The sequence below is a fragment of the Microcaecilia unicolor genome, chromosome 2, assembly GCF_901765095.1.
Source record: "Microcaecilia unicolor chromosome 2, aMicUni1.1, whole genome shotgun sequence".
Classification (NCBI taxonomy): domain Eukaryota; kingdom Metazoa; phylum Chordata; class Amphibia; order Gymnophiona; family Siphonopidae; genus Microcaecilia; species Microcaecilia unicolor.
Window position 1 is genome coordinate 343310015 of NC_044032.1, and position 23213 is coordinate 343333227.

General features: G+C 43.4%; 1 protein-coding gene across 1 annotated transcript in view; it reads left to right on the forward strand.

The window, feature by feature from the left end:
• POLR1E (RNA polymerase I subunit E) overlaps positions 1-22768 on the forward strand; it is a 111867-nt gene extending 89099 nt beyond the window's left edge. The window contains exons 11-12 of the mRNA XM_030194415.1: positions 6698-6829; positions 20997-22768. Coding sequence (XP_030050275.1) covers positions 6698-6829; positions 20997-21156 — 292 coding nt within the window. The 3' untranslated portion in view covers positions 21157-22768. The remainder of the gene's footprint in view (positions 1-6697; positions 6830-20996) is intronic.
• The last annotated feature ends 445 nt before the right edge of the window (positions 22769-23213 follow it).

Genomic DNA, 23213 nt, shown 5'->3' on the forward strand with positions numbered 1-23213 from the left:
TGTCAGAGCAAATTGTGGGCATTTCTCAACTGACCACTGATCTGGCCCGGAGAGCGGGAGAATTAGAAGTCAGAGTCTCTGACTTGGAAGATGGCGCGCAGGTGGGGTACGCGGAGCTGACTCGTCTAGCGGCGGTGGTGAAAGCCCAACAAATTAAGATAGATGATTTGGAAAATCGATCGCGCAGGGATAACCTGCAGTTCGTGGGTATCCCGGAGGCGGTCCAAGAGAAAAATTTGCGGCAGGGGTTGGAGCGATGGCTGGGTACGATGCTGGTAACGGCAGGGTGAACAGAAAAGGTGCAGCTGGAGCGAGCGCATCAAATAGGAGTCAAGAAGGCGGGTGATCAGAGGCCGAGAATTGTGATTGTGAAATTTCATCACTCGACACAAAAGGATTTAATTTTGCACCGTTATCAGGCACATCGGGGGGAGACGCGTTACGAGGGAACACCAGTGCGAGTGTTCCAGGATTACTCAGTGGAGTTATCAGCAAGGTGTCGGCTGTTCTCGCCTGTGTGTGCAAGACTCGTGGAGCGAAATTATAGATTCCAGTTGAGGTACCCAACACAACTGAGAATTTTTGACAAGGGTCAGTGGCGATCACATGAGTCTCCGGAGAGTGCTCTGAACTGGTTGTAAGGAGAGGCCGAGAGTCCTGTTTCACAGAGCCCAGGATGAACATGTTTTGCAGCATGTGGGAGTTTTGGTGGCTTGTCAGTTTATAGAAACAATTCAGTTTAATTTTTGGGCAGAACTGTGAGTACAGAGAATGGTTAGATGTGATACAATGAGCTGCAGTGACAACTTTGTCCCTGGGACAGAATTATGAGATCAGAGCTTGCTCTGTTAGTAAACAGGACTGGTAACATGCTAGTAATGACACTTTGAGTGTTTTTGACTGTTGCGGTGACACACTGTGTTTGCTGCTTGAGCATTTCCAGGTTACGATTGAGATAAAAGTCCAGAGGGTTTGGATGTGTGAGGATTAGGAGGGCCAATTGTATTATTTGCTGTGGATTTGTGTGGAGTGGTTTTTTAGGTAGATGGAGGGAGTGTGTGAGTACTTGGTGAGTGGGGAACGCACATGAAGTGAAGGAATGTTTAACATTATGAGCCGAAAATTTTGTAAGTTATGACTCATTCAGGAGGGAGGAACCTGTTAGGCGTTGGTAAGTGGTCTTTTGAGTTGGTGACGATCCATGAGGAGGGTTGGTTATGCTCCGAGGGGAGGGGGAGGAGGGGAAATGGAGAAGATGGATATTTTTTGTGGGGATGGTATGTAGAAATGGGGGGAGGGGGCTGGAGTTGCTGTGCCATGCATGTTAGGGTCATCTGCCTTTTGGGTTCTGGTTTTGTGCCGCTGTTGTCAGTTGCGTATGACTTCTGGGTGAGGGCTGGGCACCTGGGAGTTGTTACGGTTCTACGGGTGTTAATGTTTCGTGTGCCTGAGTTGTGGGAATATAGTTAAACCACAAGCTCCAAGATTCATCTCTTAGAACATGTCTGGTATCTCCTCCCCTGTCAAAAGGACAAATATTTTGTCTGTGCTGCAGCACCACAAGGCTTCTATAGCAGAAACCAAATTAACAGATGCAGAGCATTTAAAATTAAAACAACGATGGGTGGAAGAATGCTATTTCGCATCCTCTGGGGGGGAGTGGCTGTTTTGATTCATAAGAATTTGAACTGTACATCCAAGGTGATGGAGCACGATAGGGAGGGTCATTATATCTTCATTTGAATATAATGGGTCAAGAGGCCTTTCTTCTTAATGTCTATGGGCCTAACGTTTATGATCAGTCTTCCAACATTTAGATAGGCTGGGGATTCAGCACGCAACGGCTCCATGGATTGTTTTAGGTGATTTTAACCAGGTTATGGACGAGTGGCAGGATCGATCTAGCTCCAATGCGGGTGTAGCAATGGGTAAAGGGAAGGGTCTGGCGTTCTTATGTAGTGCCTTGAACTTGGTAGATTCCTGGCGGCTGGGTAATCCCTCAGTGCGGGACCATACCCATATGTCGAGGGCTCATGGTACATGGTCTCGTTTAGATTATATTTTATCATCATCTACCTTATACCTGCAACTGTTGCAGGCAGAGATTGGCCCAATGGAAGTTTCTGACCACACTATAATTTGAGTGGATCTGGAATTGGGGGCGAATAGGCTTCGTCAGAGCCTATGGAGATTCCCAGTGTACTTAAAAGATGACGAGAAATTTCGAGAATATCTTCATCAGAAATGGTCTTATTTTGCGGATACGAATGGTGGTCATGAACAGGAGGCGCAGTTGTATTGGGAAACCTCTAAGGTGGTGTTACGGGGTGACATTATTGCATTTATGTGTGCGCGCTCTCAGAAGCTATCTCGGGGGATAATACAATTAGAGAAGAAATACTAAGTAGCAAAGCGGGTGTATTTGGTAACACCTTCTGAAGGGAATAGGGACGTGATGTTAGCCTCATTGACAACATTGAACGCGATGATCCACGAGAGAACAAAGAAGCATCTTTTTCATAGATCTCATTCGTTTCATAAGTTTGGTAATAAGTCCGGTAGGTTATTGGCGCTACTCAATAGGACTTGGGGAGGCAATAGATTTATCCCAATTTTAAAGGGTCCTGATGGTAGACAGACGAATAGTATTGCAGGTGTGGTTAAGATTATGCAGGACTATTACGCGGCGTTATATGCCACTCCAGAGCCTCAGCTGGGACTTTCAGTGGAAGATTATTTAATGGATTCGGGATTACCGTGTCTGTCTCCGGAGGCCTTGGCTAAGCTGAATGCTCCGTTGCAAGCCAAAGAATTGCAGAAGGTGGTGAAGTCGCTTAAGCGAGGTTCGGCTCCGGGTCCGGACGGTTTTGAGGCAGAATATTATCAGCTTTTATTCCCTAGGATCTGTGGCTCTTCGTTAGGCTTTTTTGAGGCCTCAATTTCTCGGGGGGGGGGGGGGGGGGGGGTTCAAGATACTCTAATGAAGCTCTGATTACCTTAATTCCAAAGGTGGGTAGACTTCCAGATCACCCGGGTTCTTATAGACCGATCTCGATTATAAATGTTGATTTGAAGATCTTGGCTAAGGTCTTAGCAGAATGTTTAACCCCTTTTGTGTCTGATTTGGTGGGCGAGGGACAGGTAGGGTTTGTGCGGGGCCGTCACTCATGTATCAATGTACGGAAGTTTTGTTTAGCAATTGCGCAGAGTCTTTTTACCGTGGACCCTTTGTTGTTGGTTAGTCTTGACGCGGAGAAGGTCTTCAACAGGGTGAGGTGAGACTATCTTTTTTCTGTGTTGAAATATGTGGGGCTGTGGGGTTGGTTTCTGCAAGCTATAACAGCGTTGTGTGCGCAGCCGTGGGCCTCTTTGGTGGTGAACGGCTTCTGCTCGGTCTCTTTCCCGGTTGTGTGTGGGACCCGTCAGGGGTGTCCACTATTGCCTATACTATTTCTTCTGTATTTAGAACCTTTGTTGCGGACTATTCAGGGGGATCTGGACATCAGGGGGATAGAGCTGCGAGCGATAGTAGTTAAAACATTAGCTTTTGCAGATGACGTGCTTGTGACCTTGACCAGACCACAACATTCTTTATCTCATTTGCTTAGTGCAATTGAGGAGTTTGGTTATTATTCTGGATTCTCCTTAAACATGCAGAAATCTGTGGCTTTGCCAATTCAACCGCAGATACGGGAGTCCTGGGAAGGCCCTTTTCCGCTTTCTTGGGCTGAGGTGCCCTTGAAATATCTGGGAGTCTGGATACCCACTAACTTGGCTTGCATATATGAATTGAATGTAGCACCATTGAGGGAGAGTACTAGATGCACTCTACAGGTTTGGAAGTCGCTGCCCCTGTCCATTATGGGCAGGATAGCTCTTTACAATATGATTCTGGTGCCTAAGTGGGCTTATGTTTTGCAGGTGCGACCGATATTTCTCACTCATAGAGATGAGCGATTGATGACACAGATGGTTACCCGTTATATCTGGCAGGATAAGCGACCTAGAGTAGCGTCTGCAAAGCTTTATTTTCCGCGAGCTCAAAGCGGCCTAGGTTTGCTGAACCTTAAATTCTTGTCAGTAACGAGTAATATGCACCATCTTTCAGACTGGTTTCGAAATACGAGCTACTTTTCGTGTACGGAGGTGGAAACCAGTTTATTGTTCCCGTGCCATTTTAGTTTTTGGTTACATGTGTTGCCGAGAGAATTGCGTACTCCACCGTGTTTTGCGGCGATACTGTTACCATTATAGAAGACTTGGCGTTGGATGTGTCATCATTATGGGCTCTTGGAAGTATGTTCGCCATTATTACCGTTACGGGGTAATGCGCACTTGACTCCTGGCACTACCTCTGCTACTTTCGGCAACTGGGCTGCCCATGGTATACTGTATCTTCACCAGTTATATTTGGAAGAGGGGACGTTAAAGACTTTGGAGGATTTAACATCGGAGTTTGGAGTAATAAAGACGGACTTTTTTGCATTGTTTCAATTACGTTATTATTTGCGGTCACTCCCCCCTTCTTCCGTCAGTCTGGAGGTTTGGGAAAAGCTGTTATCTATTTTAGCATTAGATGCTCAGTTGGCAGTCCCCTTAAAATATCATACAGGCCTTAAGGAACAGCTCGGAGAATATGATTATGCTCAATTGGCAACACAATGGAATAGGAAATTAGTGGTTGGGCATTCAAGCAGAGCAGTTGAAGGCATGCTTTTTGGATATTTCAAAAGTATCAGTGTGGTGTTGAGAGAGACATCATACAAGTTCCTTACACGAATGTTCGTTTCCCCACACAAGGCGTGGCGGGCAACTATGAGGGTAGATGATAAATGCTTGAAGTGTGGTTATTCCCCGGTGGACTTGGGACACATGTTCTGGAATTGTCCAGGAATTCTGGAGGCAAATTTGTTGTCGGGTCTGTGGGGGATCACTTGGCACCGGAGACCCTTGTTGTTGTTTGATAAGTTCTAGCTTTCGCAGTTTTCGCCAAGGGGGTTGAAGCCATTTCTCAAAAAGACGGTTCTTATAGGCAAAAAGGTCATTCTCAACTTGTGGATAACCACTGATTACCCGTTCCTTTCACAGTGGCGATCAAGGATGATTTTTCTTTGTTCGCTGGAACGTAGAGATGTGGGTGATTTAGCCTCGTCTGAAGGTGATGATTTTTGTCATACTTGGTCCCCGTTTTGGGACTCTCTGATGGCAGTGGCACGAAGCAGAATTTTAAACTCTTAGTATATGGTATGGTCCGGCACAAGAGGGGGGGATGGAGGGAGGGGGGGTAATAGATTGATTGCATACACTGTTGAGGGGAGGGTGTTTGGGGATAAAACAGAAAGTTTTGATGCTGATTGAGGTTATTTTGTAGCTGTCAAATGTTTTTGGATATTGACTTTTTGGAAATACCCAGTTGTCGAATGTTGCATATGTATTTTGCCATCAATAAAAAGATTGAAATATAAAAGCACTAAAGCATATTTTTTAACATCTTCTGTGGGAAAAGTGAAAAATTAAGTTTGAAAAATTGCTAGAGTAAGTTTAATTTGTTGAACTGTTGACTCTATGAACCCTGTAAGGTCTTGTATCACAGTGGAAAATAAGTGATTAGAATGCTATGGGCATGATTGAATAGAATGAATGGACAGTATGATTGGTGGAGGAAAAGTAAAATAAGATACATGTATGGGGATACTTTTGTAAGACAAATAATATAAGTATATAATAAAATCATAAGTATTCACAAATACAATAATGGTTACTATTAGGGGAGAATTAAAACAAGGAATATAAATGAGATATTTGTTATACACTAGTTCCATTGCCTGCAGATCTCTCTCATGCATATTCATTGTGGATATTCTGAAAACCTGACTGGCTGGGGTTCCTCCAGGACCAGTTTGGGAACCATTGGGTTAGAGTATAGAAGGTGTAAGCGGACTCAGGAGGCATGGGGATTTGTGAAGGAGGTATTGGGTAATGTTTTCCAAGTAGGTCCTGGAGTACCCCCTTTCCAGTCAGGCTTTGAGGATATCCACAATGAATATGCATGAAAGAGATTTGCATACAATGGAGGCAGTGTATGCAAATCAATCTCATGCATGTTCATTGTACTCCAGGACTGACTTGGGAAACACTGATATCAGGGATGCTCTTTGTGTTAGAGTGGATGAGAGATTATGAGATGGGGAAAGGATGGAAGGGGACAAGAAAGGATAGAAAAAGAATGGAGACAGGGAGAGGAAAAGAGAGAGAACTAGGTTGTTAATGGCAACATAGTGGGTAAGGTCCAGTGGAAGAAAACTTCCATCTTCCTTCTCTGGATACTCCCATCGACATCCTAGAACTACTTCACTACCCTCTTAGTGTCTCTAGGTTTCCTTCTCCCAACTCCATCCCTAGTCCTTCTCCCCCCCCCCCCCCCCCCCCCCCCCCCACCCTTGCTTCCGTATCTTCTCTCCCCTTGTGTCCTGATAATATCTAACCTTGCTGCAGGAAACAGATTGCAGTGATAAGTTATCCTAAGTGTACTTTGTTCAAAGGTATGAATGTAAATTCACTTATTTGTTTACATTAGCTATATTCAATGCTAATTTCTCATGTTAAACTGAGCAGCTGTCATCTCACTCATGAGGTAACTGTGTATGATGTATTAGCCAAGGCCTGTTTCATGTAACAATATTTCATTCTTTTTTAGGTTGAAAAACTTATTGTCTACATCAATGAAGGCCAAAATAACTGCCTATGTGATTGCCTTGGCTTTACATATAAGTGACTTCCAAATTGACCTGACTGTTCTGCAAAGGGATATGAAATTGACTGAAAGCAGGTAAGATGGTTTTTTTTTGTTTATCTGCATAAAGGTCGTGAACAGCACTCTATCACATTTTGACTCCGAATGCGTTGGCAAAATTATCCATTTGCCTTTTTGCATATTTATTTAAAAACAAACAAACCAAAAAACCAGACGAGCTACCTGCAAAGAGTAGCAAAGGTAAAGTGAACAGTGGTGGTTACAATCAAGGAAAGGATTAATACAGCGGTGCCCAAACTGTGTCATGGTGCCCCAGTGCACCATTGTGAACTCACAGGGCAGCTGTGAATCCCCTTCAAAATTGCGCCTGTGGAATCTAATCCAACAGCGAAAGCTGACAGTGCTCAATCCTGGGCAAACCTGGCTGCTGTCACCTCCTTCCTCTGGTTTGTCTCCAGCCAGCAGAAGACACAGTGCAGCTCCCATTTAGATTCTTTTTTTGCCAAGCTACTGCTCTTCCCGATTTGTCTTCTCAGAGCTGCGGGACTTACCATGACCATGCCGTGCTGGAGAGCTGCTTGGAACTGGCTGCTGTGGTACCCACAGGGCTCAGGTCACTCTTGCAGCAGCGATGTTGGAGATTGGAAGGTCCAGAGAACCTGCCACCGGGAAGCTTGGGGGGGAGGGGGAGATTAGCAGCAATGGAATGGGGACATTCCCAGACTGTTGTGAGTGGGACAGTCTGAAAAGAATGAAAAACTATAAAAACATAATTGTAAAGAAAACCTAGAGCTGCAAGTTAATCACCTTTAACTCTGCGATTAATGCATTATTATTTTTTTAAATGGATCACATTGCAGCATCTCCTGTCTCCTCCAAATATCTTCTATTTGCAAACCTGTTGCCTTCCCCTCTTTCAAAACAGGGTGCTTTTTAAAGATGCCTGGAGGAAACCCGTGTGACGCAAGTAGCTAAAGTAGACATTGGAAACCAATGCAGTTTCTAGAGCAGTTAGAGAAAATCATGGGTGGGTGCCCCTATACCATTCATTGATGTCTCATTCCTCATGCAATAGCTAAGCAACCCATACTTCCATGAGCCTTCAGAATCTGCAGCTTTGCCACTGGCACTCGAGGTATTTTACCTTGCCAGAGATAGGGCTACAAAACCCGATTCAGAATTTTCTCATCCCGAGGCAACATCTTTAAAAAAAAAAAAAACAAAAAAACCCAAAACAACATTATAGCCACTTCCAGACCAAAATCATAGCAAACAGCTCTATCCGGCCCCATAATGAAAGGGGATATTGCCTCCACACCTGCAACTTCAAACGGGTTTCCTCTAGTAACGGGACAGCATTAATAGAATAAAGGGTACTTACATCACTAGCGATTAAAACACCCAGGTAACGCAAAACAAACATGATCTTCCCACTGGAAGGAAAATGTTCTCAAAAATAGAACAGGAGGGTAACAGAAGAAGTGGTTTATTACAAGTTACCCGACGTGGCCACGTTTCGCCCTCAGGCTGCGTCAGGGGTAAAAAAACTAATAGGGGTAAAATGCAAAGTGAACCCCTAAAAGTAGTCATACAACCACCTTACATGAGTGCTTCCCAAGCTTACTCAGCAAACTTCACAATGCTATGTTGACTGCTAGTTCTATTTTTTTGTCTTTTTTGATCTGCTTTTTTTCTTTTGATTTGCCATTTCTGTGGCAGTTCCTTGCCTTTTTTTTTTTGTTTCTGTCGGGAAAATGTTCTCATCCAACTTATATGCACACTAGCTAACAGTGGCAGCACCTTGGATTTTGCCAAAATCAGCGTAAAGCCAGATGGTGCACCATGGGACATGCTTGCTGAGAATTAGTCAAAAGAATCATCAAATCTTCATCAAAAGCTAGATCTTTCATTTGGCATCACTGTGTCATCACCCCCGGGATCTGTGGATTGGAAATAACTCCACAATAAAGGTTCAAGGGAGAGTACAGCCCTGCTGAGTGCCTCTCAATCAAAAAAAAGTTTTCCCCCACAATACAAGTATTATTTCTGCGATTCCAGTTCTCCGCTTCATCCTATCCTCCATTGCTAGTTCTCCAGCTTACTGGTGTGCGCAGTGACAACCATTTCCTTATTCACCACTCTTGGCTATATCTTCAAACACTGCTACATTTTCATGGTAGCCAGTATCTGAGCCATATTGACTGCAGATTCCTCCTGTCTGGCTTTGGTGCTCATAATTTTCTTTGACAGCTTGGCTATAACATTCTTCTCCAGTTTTATGGTAGCTTCATTGGTTGCCAGTGTTGTTTAGGGTCCAGTTTATAGTGCCGTCTTTAATACATCAAGCTGTATATTCTCAGGTTTCACAGTATTTTAAGGATTATGCTGATACGTGGGCATCAACATTTCCTATTGCCAAAGTGCTACTTTCAAGTGGGCCTTCTGGCCAGCTATGGTTATGTGCAAATGTACTGTAGTTTAAATAATTACTGAAAATGCAGCTTTTTGTTGCAGCATTTATGAACTTTTCTGATTTCACTGCTTGTGTTGGCTTGTAGGAGGTGAGGCAGTATTGATTTTATGTGTGATGTATTTTTATGTTGCTTGTTTTATGTGTTTTGTTATGTATATTTGGAAACCGCCTAGGTTTTAAGTGGGGTACATGTTTTTAAAATAAAAAAAAAAAATTCTTAAGTTAAATGATCTGTACAAAATAGCATACTTGTAGCAGAGAGCTTTTTTTTTTTTTTTGCTTTTTCTGAAGTGCTTCCTGCCTGTGGAAAGGGATAAAGATTGCATAATACAGAAAACTTGGTGACTCAAAACCTGGTGTCAACAAGAAGGTTTGAAGATACATAAAGGGTGGGAAAATACATGGAGAAAGAAAAGGCTATTCTGTAATGATGGCCTTACATTTCTGTGGAAGGAAACAGGATACTCCTGAGAAATTCAGGCAGTATATTTCCAAGTGTTGAAACTTGTGAATACGGGTGACAAACAGAAACAGGCGAGTTCAAGAAGTCACACCCAGCAAGAGCAAGTGTTTGCTTTATTATTTCTCCCACTATTGTCCCAATCATAGGAAATCTATCAGCAACAAAGTAGAAGGGGAGACTAGGCAAGCAATGAACGTGAATGCTTGCATCTAAACAAAGTGAAGGATCTGCAAGCTCTGATTTTAGAGGAAGACTTAAATTTTGTTGCTATCGTAGCGGTATGGTTTAATGGCTCTCATGAATGGAACGCAACCATAGTGGGCTTTAAGTGGAGGAGTAGCACTGTATGTGGAAAAAGAAATATAAAAGCAGCTGAAATGCAGAGCAACTAGGGAAATGAAGAAATGATATGGATCATCTTGGAGAGAGAAGATGGAACTTCTGTTCATATAGGTATCATACAGACCTCAGACAAATGGAAAATCTGACAAAGATCTGGATATAGATATCCAAGGGTTGGGAATGAAAGGGAAGGTGCTGTTGCTGGGAGATTCAGCCTGTTGGATTCAAATTGGAATGTTCCATCTGCCTTTCGTAGTGTTCTGCTCAGAGAAATGGTGACAGAACCCACAAGAGAAAGGGTATTGAATCTCTCACTCACAAATGGGGAAAATGTGTCTAATGTCCAGGTGGGTGCCCCCTGGGCAGTAGTGATCATCAAGCCATATGGTTTGATATATGAACTAAAGAGGAGTTCAGAGATGCAAAACTCAAGATCCTGGATTTCAAACACACTGACTTTAGTAAAGTGAGTGTTACCTGAAGAAATAGCTGGCAGCATGGGAGGGTATAAGAGAAATGGAAAGTCAGTGGTCTAAACTGAAAGGAACAATAAAAACAGCAACAGATCTTTATGTAAGGACAGCAAGACAAAAGCAAGAGGAAAAGGAAACTGATATGGTTCACCAAACGAGTGTCTGAAGGAATAAAAGCAAAAGAGGTGGCATTTATGAAATATAGAAGAACGCAAGAAGACCAAGAAAGGGGTCTAGGTGTTGTCGTTGATACGTTGAAACTTTCTGCTCAGTGTGCTGCTGCGGCTAAGAAAGCAAATAGAGTGTTAGGTATTATTAGGAAAGGAATGGAAAACAAAAATGAGGACGTTATAATGCCTTTGTATCGCTCCATGGTGCGACCACACCTCGAATATTGAGTTCAGTTCTGGTCACCGCATCTCAAAAAGGATATAGTGGAATTAGAAAAGGTGCAGAGAAGGGCGACGAAAATGATAAAGGGGATGGGACGACTTCCCTATGAGGAAAGGCTACATCGGCTAGGGCTCTTCAGCTTGGAGAAAAGGCGGCTGAGGGGAGATATGATAGAGGTCTATAAAATGATGAGTGGAGTGGAACTAGGACTAGGGAGCATGCGATGAAGCTACAATGTAGTAAATTTAAAATGAATCTGAGACAATTGTTCTTCACTCAACGTGTAATTAAACTCTGGAATTCGTTGCCAGAGAATGTGGTAAAGGTGTGGATAGCTTAGCGGAGTTTAAAAAAAGGTTTGGGCGGCTTCCTAAAGGAAAAAGTCCATAGACCATTATTACATGGACATGGGAAAAATCCACTATTTCTGGGATAAGCAGTATAAAATGTTTTGTACTTTTTTGGGATCTTGCCAGGTATTTATGACCTGGATTGGCCACTGTTGGAAACAGGATGCTGGGCTTGATGGACCTTTGGTCTTTCCCAGTATGGCAATACTTATGTTCTCTATGTACTTATGCAAAAAGGAACATAATACCACATAAAACTCGAAAAAAGCGAAGAGAGATGGCTGGCAAAAGTGCAAGCAGAATTAAAAATGACTAGACAGAAAGAGGTAATGAGACTTCAGGTATATTTGGGAAAAAAGGAAGGCTAGAAATGGAATTGAGACGGCAACTAGCTGAGAACCTATATGTGGTAAGGAAAAGGCGGACATACTAAACAAATACTTTTGTGTTTATGGGAAAAAATCCTGGAGAAGAGCTTCTGTCAGCTGACAAAGGCGTATATGGAAGTGGAGTAGATATCTTGTTCACGGAAGAAAGTGTTTTATGAATAACTGGAAAACCTGAAAGTGGACAAAGCCATGGTGTCAGATGAGATACACCCAAGGATATTGAAGGCACTTAGAGGTTCTGATGGGCTCTCGTATAAGAACTTGGAGACAGGGGAGGTTCCATAGTATTGGAGAAGGGTGGATGTGGTTTTGCAAGACAGGCTGGTCGCTGCTGGGTGGGCCTGGGACGAACATGGACAGGCCCAAGCCTTACTCGTGGCATAGCCACCATTTTTACAGAGAGGGAACCACAGGGTGGGATGGGGAGAGGGAGGGAGAGATGTTGCATAGGAGAGGTGAAAGCCGAGAAAGGTAGAAATGTTGAACGTGGGAGTGAGAGGGGGGAAATGTTGGCCATGGTGTTGGTGATGGAGATGGGGGTAAAGATAGAGATGCTGCTGGAGGAGGGGGGATATGTTAGACCTGGGATGCAAGAGAGAAAGAGATGGTGGACAGTGGGAGAGAGGAAAGTGGAAAAAGAGGGAGTGATGTTGGACATGAGGGTGGAGGAGATATGCTGCACAGGAGAGGGGAGAAGGAGGGTGATGTTGGATCCTGGGGTAGAGGGGAGTGAGGGAAAGATGCTGGACTATGGGTGCGAGGGAAGAGAGGGAGAAATGCTGGACTATTGGGGAGGGGCAGGAGGGAAGATAGAAGGGCCTGGAATATGTGGAGGGGGAGGTATGGAGTGGAAGGGAGAGGGAGCAGTCTGGCTATGAGGGTGGAGAGGGGAGAATGAGGGAGCAGATGCTGGGCTAGAAGGGTAGAGGGAGGGAGAAACTGAGAAAAGTGGAACCATGTGGAAGAGGCCAAGGGAAGGGGGGAAGGTGGCAAGGAAATAAGTGAGAGGAGGATGGAGATTACAGGGGGGTAGAAATAGGTAATGGGGAGTATATTTCAATCATTTTTATTCAAAACTTAAGAAGAAAAGTTATTATGTATGAACGTCTGATATTTTCCCCCCATGTGGCTAAACTAACACATAGTACTTCTACCCCAACAAATAGAACTTAACCTTCCCTTCCCTTCCCCTCCAACCCCCCTTTTTCCTTTGCTATGGCATCAAATGAACATAATAACGCAGGGTACAGGGCAATATTTAGAAGTTTAACAGTCTACTCCTGGCAGTTGGAGTCAGAGTATTCCAAAAGGTAATGGGGAGTATATTGAAGATGGAAGAGAATGGAAGGAGTGAGGTGGGAAATGAGCTAGTGAGTGAAAGAAGGAGATGGAAATTTGATAGGTATCTGAAAAGTAAAAAGAAGGAAAGATATTAGTGAAATTTGAGTGAACAGAGGCAGAAAAAAAGGAGAGGGCTAAAATGGAAAGATCAATATGTCAGAGGCAAGTGTAGTGAGGGAATAGAAAAGAGGATAAAAAAAATGGACAGCAGCCACTTGAAGATATAGTAGAAAACGGACAGGAAAGCAGAAAAGAGAAACTGGAACTAACATGATGGAAAAACAAAATGTCCACACAGCAAAGGTAGAAAATGATTTTTTTTTTTTATTATTTACTGAAATATGTTAGCTTGAGGAATGTACATAGGAGATGAATTTTTATTATGTTCAGTAGAAAAGAAATACATCTGTTTTTTTATTTCTCCACTGTTGGCAGTACATGCTGAGGTTCCCAGTTCAATTTTTGTCTATATATTTTTATTTCTAATTGGTGAAGGTCTGTTGGTGAGTTTGTAATGGCAGGTTTGGAGATTGGAGCGGAGGCAGGGAGGAGGAGAAGTTATTGGGGGAAGAGGGTGAAGCCTTTATTTTCTGCCCTGGGTCCTAGCACTTCTTACACCAGCCCTGACCCATGCTGTAGCTGGTGGGGATCCCAAAGCCACCAGCTGAGAGCCTCCTCTGAAGGCTGCCAAAAATCCCTTCTATTAAACTTGGCTGGTGGCAGCAGCATCTTTGAGCTACCAACAACTAAGCATGCGTGGGGTGCCAGCATCGGTGGCTCAAGGAGTTGCTGCTTCTGTCTGCCAAGCTTAGTAAAAGAGAGTTCTGGCCTATTTCGGAGGAGGTCTGCAGCTGACAGAGCTTGGGGATCTTCATGAGTTTAAAGTATTTATATTTTGAGTTGGGTGGGAAGGGGGGGGAGTGGAAGGGAGGAGGTGAGGCAGAGAGAAAATTTTGTGCCTACCCACTTTGGGCTCAGGCCCACCCAAATTGGCTGTCTGGCTATGCCACTGGGGGAAATTACAGACTGATAAGTCTCACTTTCGTGGCTGGAGAAATAATGGAGATGCTGCTGAAGGAAAAGCTAGTACAATTCCTGGAATTCAGTGGTTTACAAGATCCAAGGCAACATGGTTTTACCAAAGGAAAAATCATTTCAAATTAATGTGACTTCTTGGACTTGGCAGTGAGAGAACTGGATTGAGGATCCATGCTAGATGTCATCGATCTGGATTTCAGCAAGGCCTTTGACACAATTCCTCACAAGAGGCTCATGAGCAAATTGAATGGGCTGGTTAGGACCCAAATGGTGAACTGGATTATTTTTATTTTAACTCTTTTTTATTGAAGTGTATAAAGAATACAACAAAGAACCAATGACATTTGAAAACACAATATATGCTACAAATGTTGAATTCTCAATAAACATGTTATATACGATCACATATCTTGTCTCCTTTGAAAGTCATTAGGTTTCATCTATTCATTGTCTCATTGTATGAAACCTGTTACTTAATGTTCGACAGATGGCCTTTCTGATACCACAGACACTTGTGATCCTTCCGCATACTTCAACTCATTTTCTTCTTTTATCCCTAGACCCCCCCCTCCCCCCACCCTCCCGTCCTTATAATTATAAAGATCAACAGATTTTCTTGGTGATCCTGCGAAGCAAACAATGTTCCTCTAGTGCTTATACAGCACTACAGCATATTAAAGAAAACTCTGTTACAACCTTATGATACGACTTGATGCCAAATAAAAAAAAAAAAAAAAAAAAAAAAGAGGACATAGCCGCTTATAGTCGATTCAGAATATAACTCCTCGCCCTGGGTGCCAGGGACTGGATATAGGGTTCCCAGATCCTCAAGAATGCCTTCTTCCCCTTGGGGGAGGATCCCACCTCTCTTCTCTCCATCAACAGTAATTCATACAATCTATTTCTCCAATGCCAATACTCCGGCGGATCAGAGTGTACCCAGGCCTGCATGATCAGTTTCTTGCCTACCAGGCTGGCTTTCCTGATGAATTGCCGGGTTCCCCCCCTGTGCGAGACAAAGAGCTCATACTGATCCAAAAGGAGACCCTGCGGAGTAAGTGGAATCTTATTCTTTAATATCCGCTCTAAAAATCCCACAATTTGCCTCCAATAATTCTGGATCTTGTAACACTCCCAAAGGTAATGATATAATGTGCCTTCCCTCTGCCCACACTTAGTGCACAAAGGATCAGCTCCTCCTCCGAATTTGGATAGTTGCTGCTTGGACATGTAAGCCCTATGTAAGATCCTGTATTGACATTCCCTCATAGCCGCATTTCTCGATATGGTGGGAATCCTAGCAGATAGTTTCTGAAAGTCTAGTTTCAGGTTTGGACGCTTTAGATCTTGGGCCCATTTCCCTAGAATATAGCCTGTATCTTTACTCCTGTTCGTCTCTCCCAATGCTTTTTGTAAACCAGAGACCGATAAACGCTCCCCTCGTATAGAACTAAAGAATGCCCTTATCTGGCGCCCATGCCCACTACTCAATTTCCCTTGTTCTAGAGATCTGACATAATGTGCTATCTGGTAATACGCAAATTGATGGCTTTGAGTTATACCCACCCCCAAGGCTCCAAGCTCCAATAGTCGTCCCTTAGAATCCAGTACATGTTCTAATCTGGTGATCCCCATCATTGCCCACCTACATATTACTTTGTTCTCCGTACCTGGTAAAAACTGTGGGTTGCCCTGCAGCGGTAGAAGGTCTGTCCCATCCGCTGCTAGCCCCCAGATCTCATTTAACTCTCTCCACATTTGTCTCAGAGGTCTTACCAATATGCTATTGCTTGCCCATGGCGGGAGTTGTCGGCTTGGGCATTGTAACATGAAATATAAATGGTATGGTTTAAAACATTCCTGCTCCAAGTTACGGGGAGTGTAGTCTTGCCTGTCTAGTAACCAATCACCCAGGTGCCTTAGTAAACTTGCCTGATTGTAACGGCGGAGGTTTGGTAGCCCAATGCCTCCCTCTCTCCATGACCCCATCATTAACTTCAAGGGGAGTTTTGGCTTTGCTCCTCTCCAGATAAATTTCCTGACATATTTACCGATTTGATTTATGTCTTTAGCCCGTAATCGTATAGGGAGTACCTGAAATAGATATAACCATCGTGGAAATTCCACCATACGAAATAGATGCACTCTCCCATGCAGATTAAGTGGCAGGGCTCCCCATCCGTCTAATCGATCCTTCAAAGCTGCAATCCTATGACCAATATTCATCAGATGTATTTCCGATGTTTTTTTAGGAATCTGTACTCCCAAGTATTTAAGTGACTCTGATGCCCATCGCAGCGGGAACTCTGTTCCCCACAGCTGCCTTACCTTATTATCTGTGGCCAGTGCTAATGATTTTGAAAAATTTATTTTAAAGCCGGCGAAATCCCCATATTCCCTAAAGAGTTCTAATAGGGCCTCCAATGAGCTCTTTGGTTGCGTTAAATGAACCAACAGGTCGTCCGCAAATGCGGATATCTTAAACCCTTCAGGTCCCCATTTTACCCCCTCTATTTCTGGATGGTCCATAATTTCCCTAATCAGCGGATCTAAGGCCAAGACAAATAGCAGGGGCGAGAGAGGACACCCCTGTCTCGTGCCCCTCTCTATCGGAAACAAGGGCGATTGTTCCCCATTGATCCATAAATATGCCTGAGGGTTTACATATAGTGCTCCTATCGCGTCCTGGAAAGCCCCTTCAATGCCCATCTTTGTCAGCACCGCAAACAGAAAGCCCCACACCACCTTATCAAAGGCCTTCTCTGCATCAAAACTGACCACCAGAGAAGGCCTTTTCTGTCTATCCACTGTCTCCAAGGATGCCAACAGGGCCCGCACATTTTTTGCCACTGTTCTCCCTCGCACAAACCCAGCTTGAGGGGATGCTATTAACCCAGGCAAAAGCTTTGCCAGTCGATTGGCTAGGATCTTTGCATATAGTTTTAGATCACTATTTAAAAGGGAGATTGGTCTATATGAACTTACGTCAGTATCATCCTTCCCTGGCTTTCGTAATAGTATGATTTTTGCTATGTTAATGGAGTCTGGCGTTGTCCCAGTTGTGATCATGTGATTATATAAATCTAGCAGAGGAGGTGTAACCTGTTCTTGTAGGATCTTGTAAAATGCTACACTAAACCCGTCTGGCCCTGGCGCTTTGTGCAAATCACTTTGTTGTAAGGCCAGCATCAATTCCCCTTCCTCAATAGGTTTGTTCAAAGTCTCCCTCTGCACCTCAGTAATCTTGGGCAAATTTTGGTTTATTAAATATAGGTTACTGTCTTCTATAATATCAGTAGGTTTTGCATATAGGGCCCTAAAATAGTCCCTAAACCTCCCTATAATACCTCCAGTTTCTTTTATAAGGTTCCCTCCTCCATCCTTCACTTGCAAGATCCTTGAGGGCCCTTTCTTCCCTTGCACTAACCTGCCTAAAAGTGTACCTGCTTTATTTCCGTATTGAAATAATTGATATTTATAGTACATTTGCGTTTTTTGTGCTCTTTGATGGAGGAGCTCGTTTAGGTTTTTCTGAGTTATGAGCAGTTCCTTCTTGTTCTCGTCCGTTACTTCCTCCCCTAGTCTCTTCCTTCTTGTCCGAACCTCCCTTTCCAAGCGGAGAATCTCTTTATCCCTCAGTCTCCTAGCTCTGGCTCTGTAGGCTATCACCTCCCCCCTCATTACAGCTTTGGCTGTTTCCCAGTATAGTGCCACCTCCTGCCTATGGCCCTCGTTAAATTGCTGGAAGTCCTGCCATTTTTCACTGATAAAGGGCTTGAAATTTGGGTCTCTATACAATTCAAACGGAAATCTCCATCCTCCCCTCCCATGCCCCCTTCCCGTAACTTGTAATTCAAACCATACCATCGCGTGATCCGATATCTCGCATGGGCCTATCTCTGCTTTTGGCACTTGGGAAAACAATGTTGGGGATATGAGAAAGTAGTCTATACGGGACTGGGTCAAGTGCGCCCTAGAGGTATGTGTATAGTCCCTCTGCGAAGGGTGTAATATCCTCCACACATCTATCAGGTTGAGGGCGGAGCAGAGGAAAGGCACACCCCTTGATTGAAATCTATGCAGTAGTCCCAGTGTACCACTTCTATCCATTTCAGGGTCCAACACCATATTAAAGTCCCCTCCGAGTATTACATTGCCCCCCTGATAGGGGCCCAGCAGTTCCAATAATTTGCTATAGAATTTCTTGTCATACACATTGGGTGCGTATATGTTACACAGAATATATGAAGTCGTGCCTATTTCTATTTCCATTATCACTATTCGGCCTTCCTCATCTCGTCTTATTCTTTTTGTTCGCATTTGCAGGCCCCTCCTTATTAGTATCAACACTCCTCCTTTTTTCCCTTGTGCTGGTGATCCTACTGCCTGTTCTACCCAGCCCTTCTGAAATTTTTTATGCTCTGTAGTTGAGAGATGGGTCTCCTGAAGGAATGCTATGTCAGCTCTGTGTCTCTGCAGCGCCTGCAGTACTTTAGAACGTTTCACCGGAGAGGAGATCCCCCCCACATTCCAGGATATTAACCTAATTGGGGTCATCTTCTTGTTTTACAATCATTACTATATCTGATAACTTTCGTATTCTGAAGAGCACCCCCCCAGCCCCAGGGCACCCTCCTTTCTTTGACCTGCAATTGTATCCATGTACGGCTGTCCAAACCAATAATAAAAAAAAAAAAAAAAAAACCCTTTACACTCATTGCTCCTTTCCGTAGTTCCCCTTTCCCCTTCCCCATCTGCCCCTTAACCCTCCCTCCCCCCTCCTCTGTCTTCCTTCTTTCCTGTCCTGTTGTTCTCGCTAGAGAACGAGTCACGCCCCCCCCTTTTCCCCCCAGCGCTGACCCCCAAATGTTATATTTCACCCTTTGTTAATTATAAACTTCTAACTTTTATGCAGACCTGCATTTTCTTATACATAGTATTAGCCTTAGATTTACATCCTTTCTATGTGAACTTAGACACAGCCTTTAATACAAAAATCTACGGTGTATGTCCCTGCTAAGGCCTAGATAATACCTGCAGTTATTCAAGCATTCTACCTTTCTGCACAGACCTTACAGTCCTGTCAGCTTAGCAGAGATTTAGTGTCCGGGCGTACTCCAATCAAGCCTTTATCACCGCCTTATCCCTAATCTCCTGGGCTGTTGTTCCTTGCGGCCTCACTCCCTTCCTCCGGTCTCTGCTCCATTTTGTTGGCAAAATGCAGGGCTTCCACATGTGAACTGAAAAGGTGTTGTTTGCCCTTATACTGAACTCTTAGTTTGGCAGGGTACATTAGAGCGAAATTCGCTCTCTTTTCATGCAGGCTCTTGCACACTTCTACAAATTGCCTGCGCTGGGCTGCTACTGCTGTTGAGAAGTCTTGAAAACATAGGACATTGCGGGCCTCGTACTGCACCTTGCCTCTCCCTCTCCATGCCCGCAATATTTCTTGCTTGTGAGTGTAGTTGAGGATTTTACATATTATCACACGAGGTCTTTCCAAGTTCTGTCCCGCACGGCCCAACCGGTGCGCTCGCTCAATTTTGAACTCCTTCTCCAATTCTGGTAGGTTCAGGACCTTAGGCAGCCATGTTTCGAGAAAGTCCCTCAACTCTACCTCGCGTATTGACTCCGGGAGCCCCACCAGTCTGAGGTTGTTCCGGCGCGATCTGTTTTCGAGATCTTCTATTTTGGCTTCCAGTTTATTCAATTGCTCCCTCATTTGTTCTTGTTTCTTATCTCTCTGCTGGCACTGATCTTCCACGTCCGACAGTCTCTGCTGAAACCCAGTCAAATCTGTGCGTAAGCTTTCTAATTTGCCGTCCATTTGCACTATTTGATCTGAGATTTTCTGTAGTTTTTTGTCGACAGATGCCTCCAGCAAAGCGGAAACCTCCGCGGCTATCTCTGCCGCCCAGGCGGAACTCACCGCCTCGCTCGACGCGCCGACCTCCGCCATTTTGTTTTCACCCGTGCGGCTCCTTGTGCTGTCTTTCCGGCTGATTTTTGTGGCCATTCCGACCCGAATCGCTGTTTACTCGCCGTCGTTTGCACCAAGGGAGTTTCCCACGCTTTTCCAGCTCGATTTTGTGGGCTCTCTGCCGCTGTGGTCAGCGCTAGGGGAAGTTGTTTTACGAGGGGTCTTGGAGCTCTCTCAAGCGGCGACCTTCCCCTCGCCTAGCATCACGTGACCTCTGGTGAACTGGATTATAAACTGGTTGATAAGAGAGAGGTGGTGAATGGAGTTCACTTAGGGGAAAGAAATGTGAGTAGTGGAGTGCCTCAAGGATCAATATTGGGGCTGAGTAAATACTTAAAAAGTATTCGATGAAGTGAAAATGGTATAAAAATTCACTCACTTCTAAGACACTGGATTACCAAAGTCACTCGGCAGCAAGTCTTTTCATCACACTTGATGGACCATTTCCTTGCCTATATGGAGCCTCTTTTCTGAAGATTAGTTTTACAGAACTTTTCTTGCCATTGCATATTGAATACATTTTGGCTCCATTAGCTGCATTACTAATTTGATAAGAGCGGTGAGGAAAGTCATCTAAACAATGCTATCTTGCGAGTGACAACACGAGCACTTAGCACGTATTATATTTATATATTAATGAGCACTCAACTAGCTTTATTTTGTAATTGGACTTTAATTTTAGTTGTTTTTCAACAATAATTTTGCCTACTTTATATCTTTTGTATTTGGTTTGCCTAAAGTGCATCTGTCATTCATTTATGTGCTAGATACTAGAAGTTGGAGCAGCTTTGCAAAGTGCAGTAGGTGGAGTTGATACATGTCATGAGGCTTTCTTGTGCTGAGTGGTGTTTTTATCTACTACGGGTGTACTGGGAGTTGCTAAGGACCTAGATGTAACTTTGTATTTGTGTGGAAACTGTAGATGTGTATATCTGCAGTATAAATGTATGAATCATAGAAAAGTATTTTAAAGTCATGGTATTTGCTTTCTGTTTTTCAGGATGCTTGAAATTGCTAGAGCCATGGGATTGAAGATCTCGAAAAAGAAATTGCCTGTTAAAACTTTGGGTGAAGAAAACCACAAAATGGGGACCCTGGTACTCCCATTGATCGTGTATGCACAACCTAGTGGTCAGCGCAAGCGCAGGAAAATGACATGAAGAAACAAACTTTAAATCAGGATCAAGGGTTGGTAGGGCTAAATGTGGCACAGTTTTATGTACTGTGCTTCACAGTTAGTTACTACAGAGTTTTTTCTCTGTCTTCTGATTTTTGCATTGCAAGAATGAAATTGCAAATTCCTCCAAAGCAGTAGGAAAGAACATGATAAAAGGGAACCCACTCACATCTGCCACTGCTGAAGAACAGCTGATGTTGCTTGTCCAGTACTCTCCCAGCTGTTGGTACATGTTTGAAGAAGAAGCCTCTCTGATCTCCTTTGGATCTGTTAGACCTTTGACAGCTACTGGTGCAAATCTGTTTCTGCTGATTTATAATACATTTTCCCAAATCTTCTAGAAAATTGTCCACTTACAAATTTGGTAGTGAGCTCTCCATAGCTGGCAATAGCAAATTGACATATTCAGAACCTTAATACACAAGGCAAGAGTGCAGTTGATATTTTTTAATTGAAGAACATGGATCTTGGCTTTCACTTTTTCAAAGCCTGATCCCCTTGCTTAAAATTGTTTCTCCCTCTTCCCCCTTCCCAGTAAAACAGAGCTAGGCATATGGATATTCTAGAAAGTATTAAAGGATCTGCCTTCTTGAAGACCCCCCCCCCCCTTTTTTTTTTTTAACATTAATTGATGTGTTGAAAATTTCTACATTTGTTCAGTTCCCAAGAAATGTCAAATGTGGTCAGGACAGCTGCAAATCAAGAGGTAAAACAGGCTGTGAGTGTTCTGCTGCAGAAATGTGCTTTGTGACACTGCATCTTAATAGACAAGATTTCAGATTCCTTGAGTATTGTTCATCATAGTTAATTTCACACTATGGTGGTGTTTTGAGATGTTTGTGAAAAATGTATGGTGGATGTTTGAACTGTAAAGAAGTTGTAAAAGTGTTTGTTATGAAACTCAAGTTTTCTAGCAGTAGATGAATGGGAGATGCCTTTGTCCTGTACTGTGACTGATTGGCCCAGTCTCAGAATGTCCATTTACAGGGCACACCATCACTTAAAACAGTTAAATTGATGCTTTGTAAAAAGTGCAGCTTTAACGGTTCTAGAGTCTAATGCAGAGACCTCAAATGGGATTACAAAACCTGCATTTAGGGTCATAACCTGGGTGAGCTATCCATAGGTCCATCATTGTTCTGTACTTCCAGGTATTTGGCTGCAGTCATGGGATTATGTCAACAAAATGATTGGTAAGCACTGGCCTAATGTCTTCCAGTGATCTATAGATGAGCTGTGGCCTATAATTGTTGGCTACTTCAAAACACTTGATCTCCTAGCTAGTATTTTGAGCACTGGACAGAGATCTGAGTACTTGTCCACAAAGACATGTACTTGAAGTCACCAGCTCATTTCAGAGGCTTCGAGAGACCCAGCAGATGATGGTAGTCATAAGAACATCTGGCTTTTGTAAAGTGAGCTAGAGAAAGTTACACCTGTCAGTTTATGGACTCATCCATTCTACTAAATCAAATGGCTATTAATTGACTAAATTTGACTGTATGTTGATGGCCCTTTTCAAACTATGTAACAAAGGCTTTACCAAAATACAGAGCTCTAAAAAAAAATAATAATAATAAAAACTGTGTATTGGGTGTGCTTGATTCTCAAATTATTTTGTGATGCTCAGAAACCTTTATTTCAGAATTTTATTTTAGTTTCACCAGCAACTTCAGTATTTGTTACACCAAGAGCAAAAATGGGGAAGAATCATTGGAGAAAAATGTCGTTTTTTGGTAATATTTATTTTGCTGGACAGAAGCTAGGACAATAAACAGATTTGGATATCTAGAACATGCATTTCCAAACTATGCTAAGGAATAACTGTCAAGACCTTTGAGAAGACTAGATGAAAGCATCTCTGCTTTTCTTCTCTTACTTTTCTAGCATTTCCTCAAATCCTATATCTGGTCTACTATATTCATCTTCTTTTCACTCCCCATCTCACAGTATTTCTCCTCTGCCGCCAGCATCTTTCCTCTTTCCTTCCCCATTATCCAGTGTCTTAGCTACTCATTCCTGCTGTCCTTCCTAGTATTT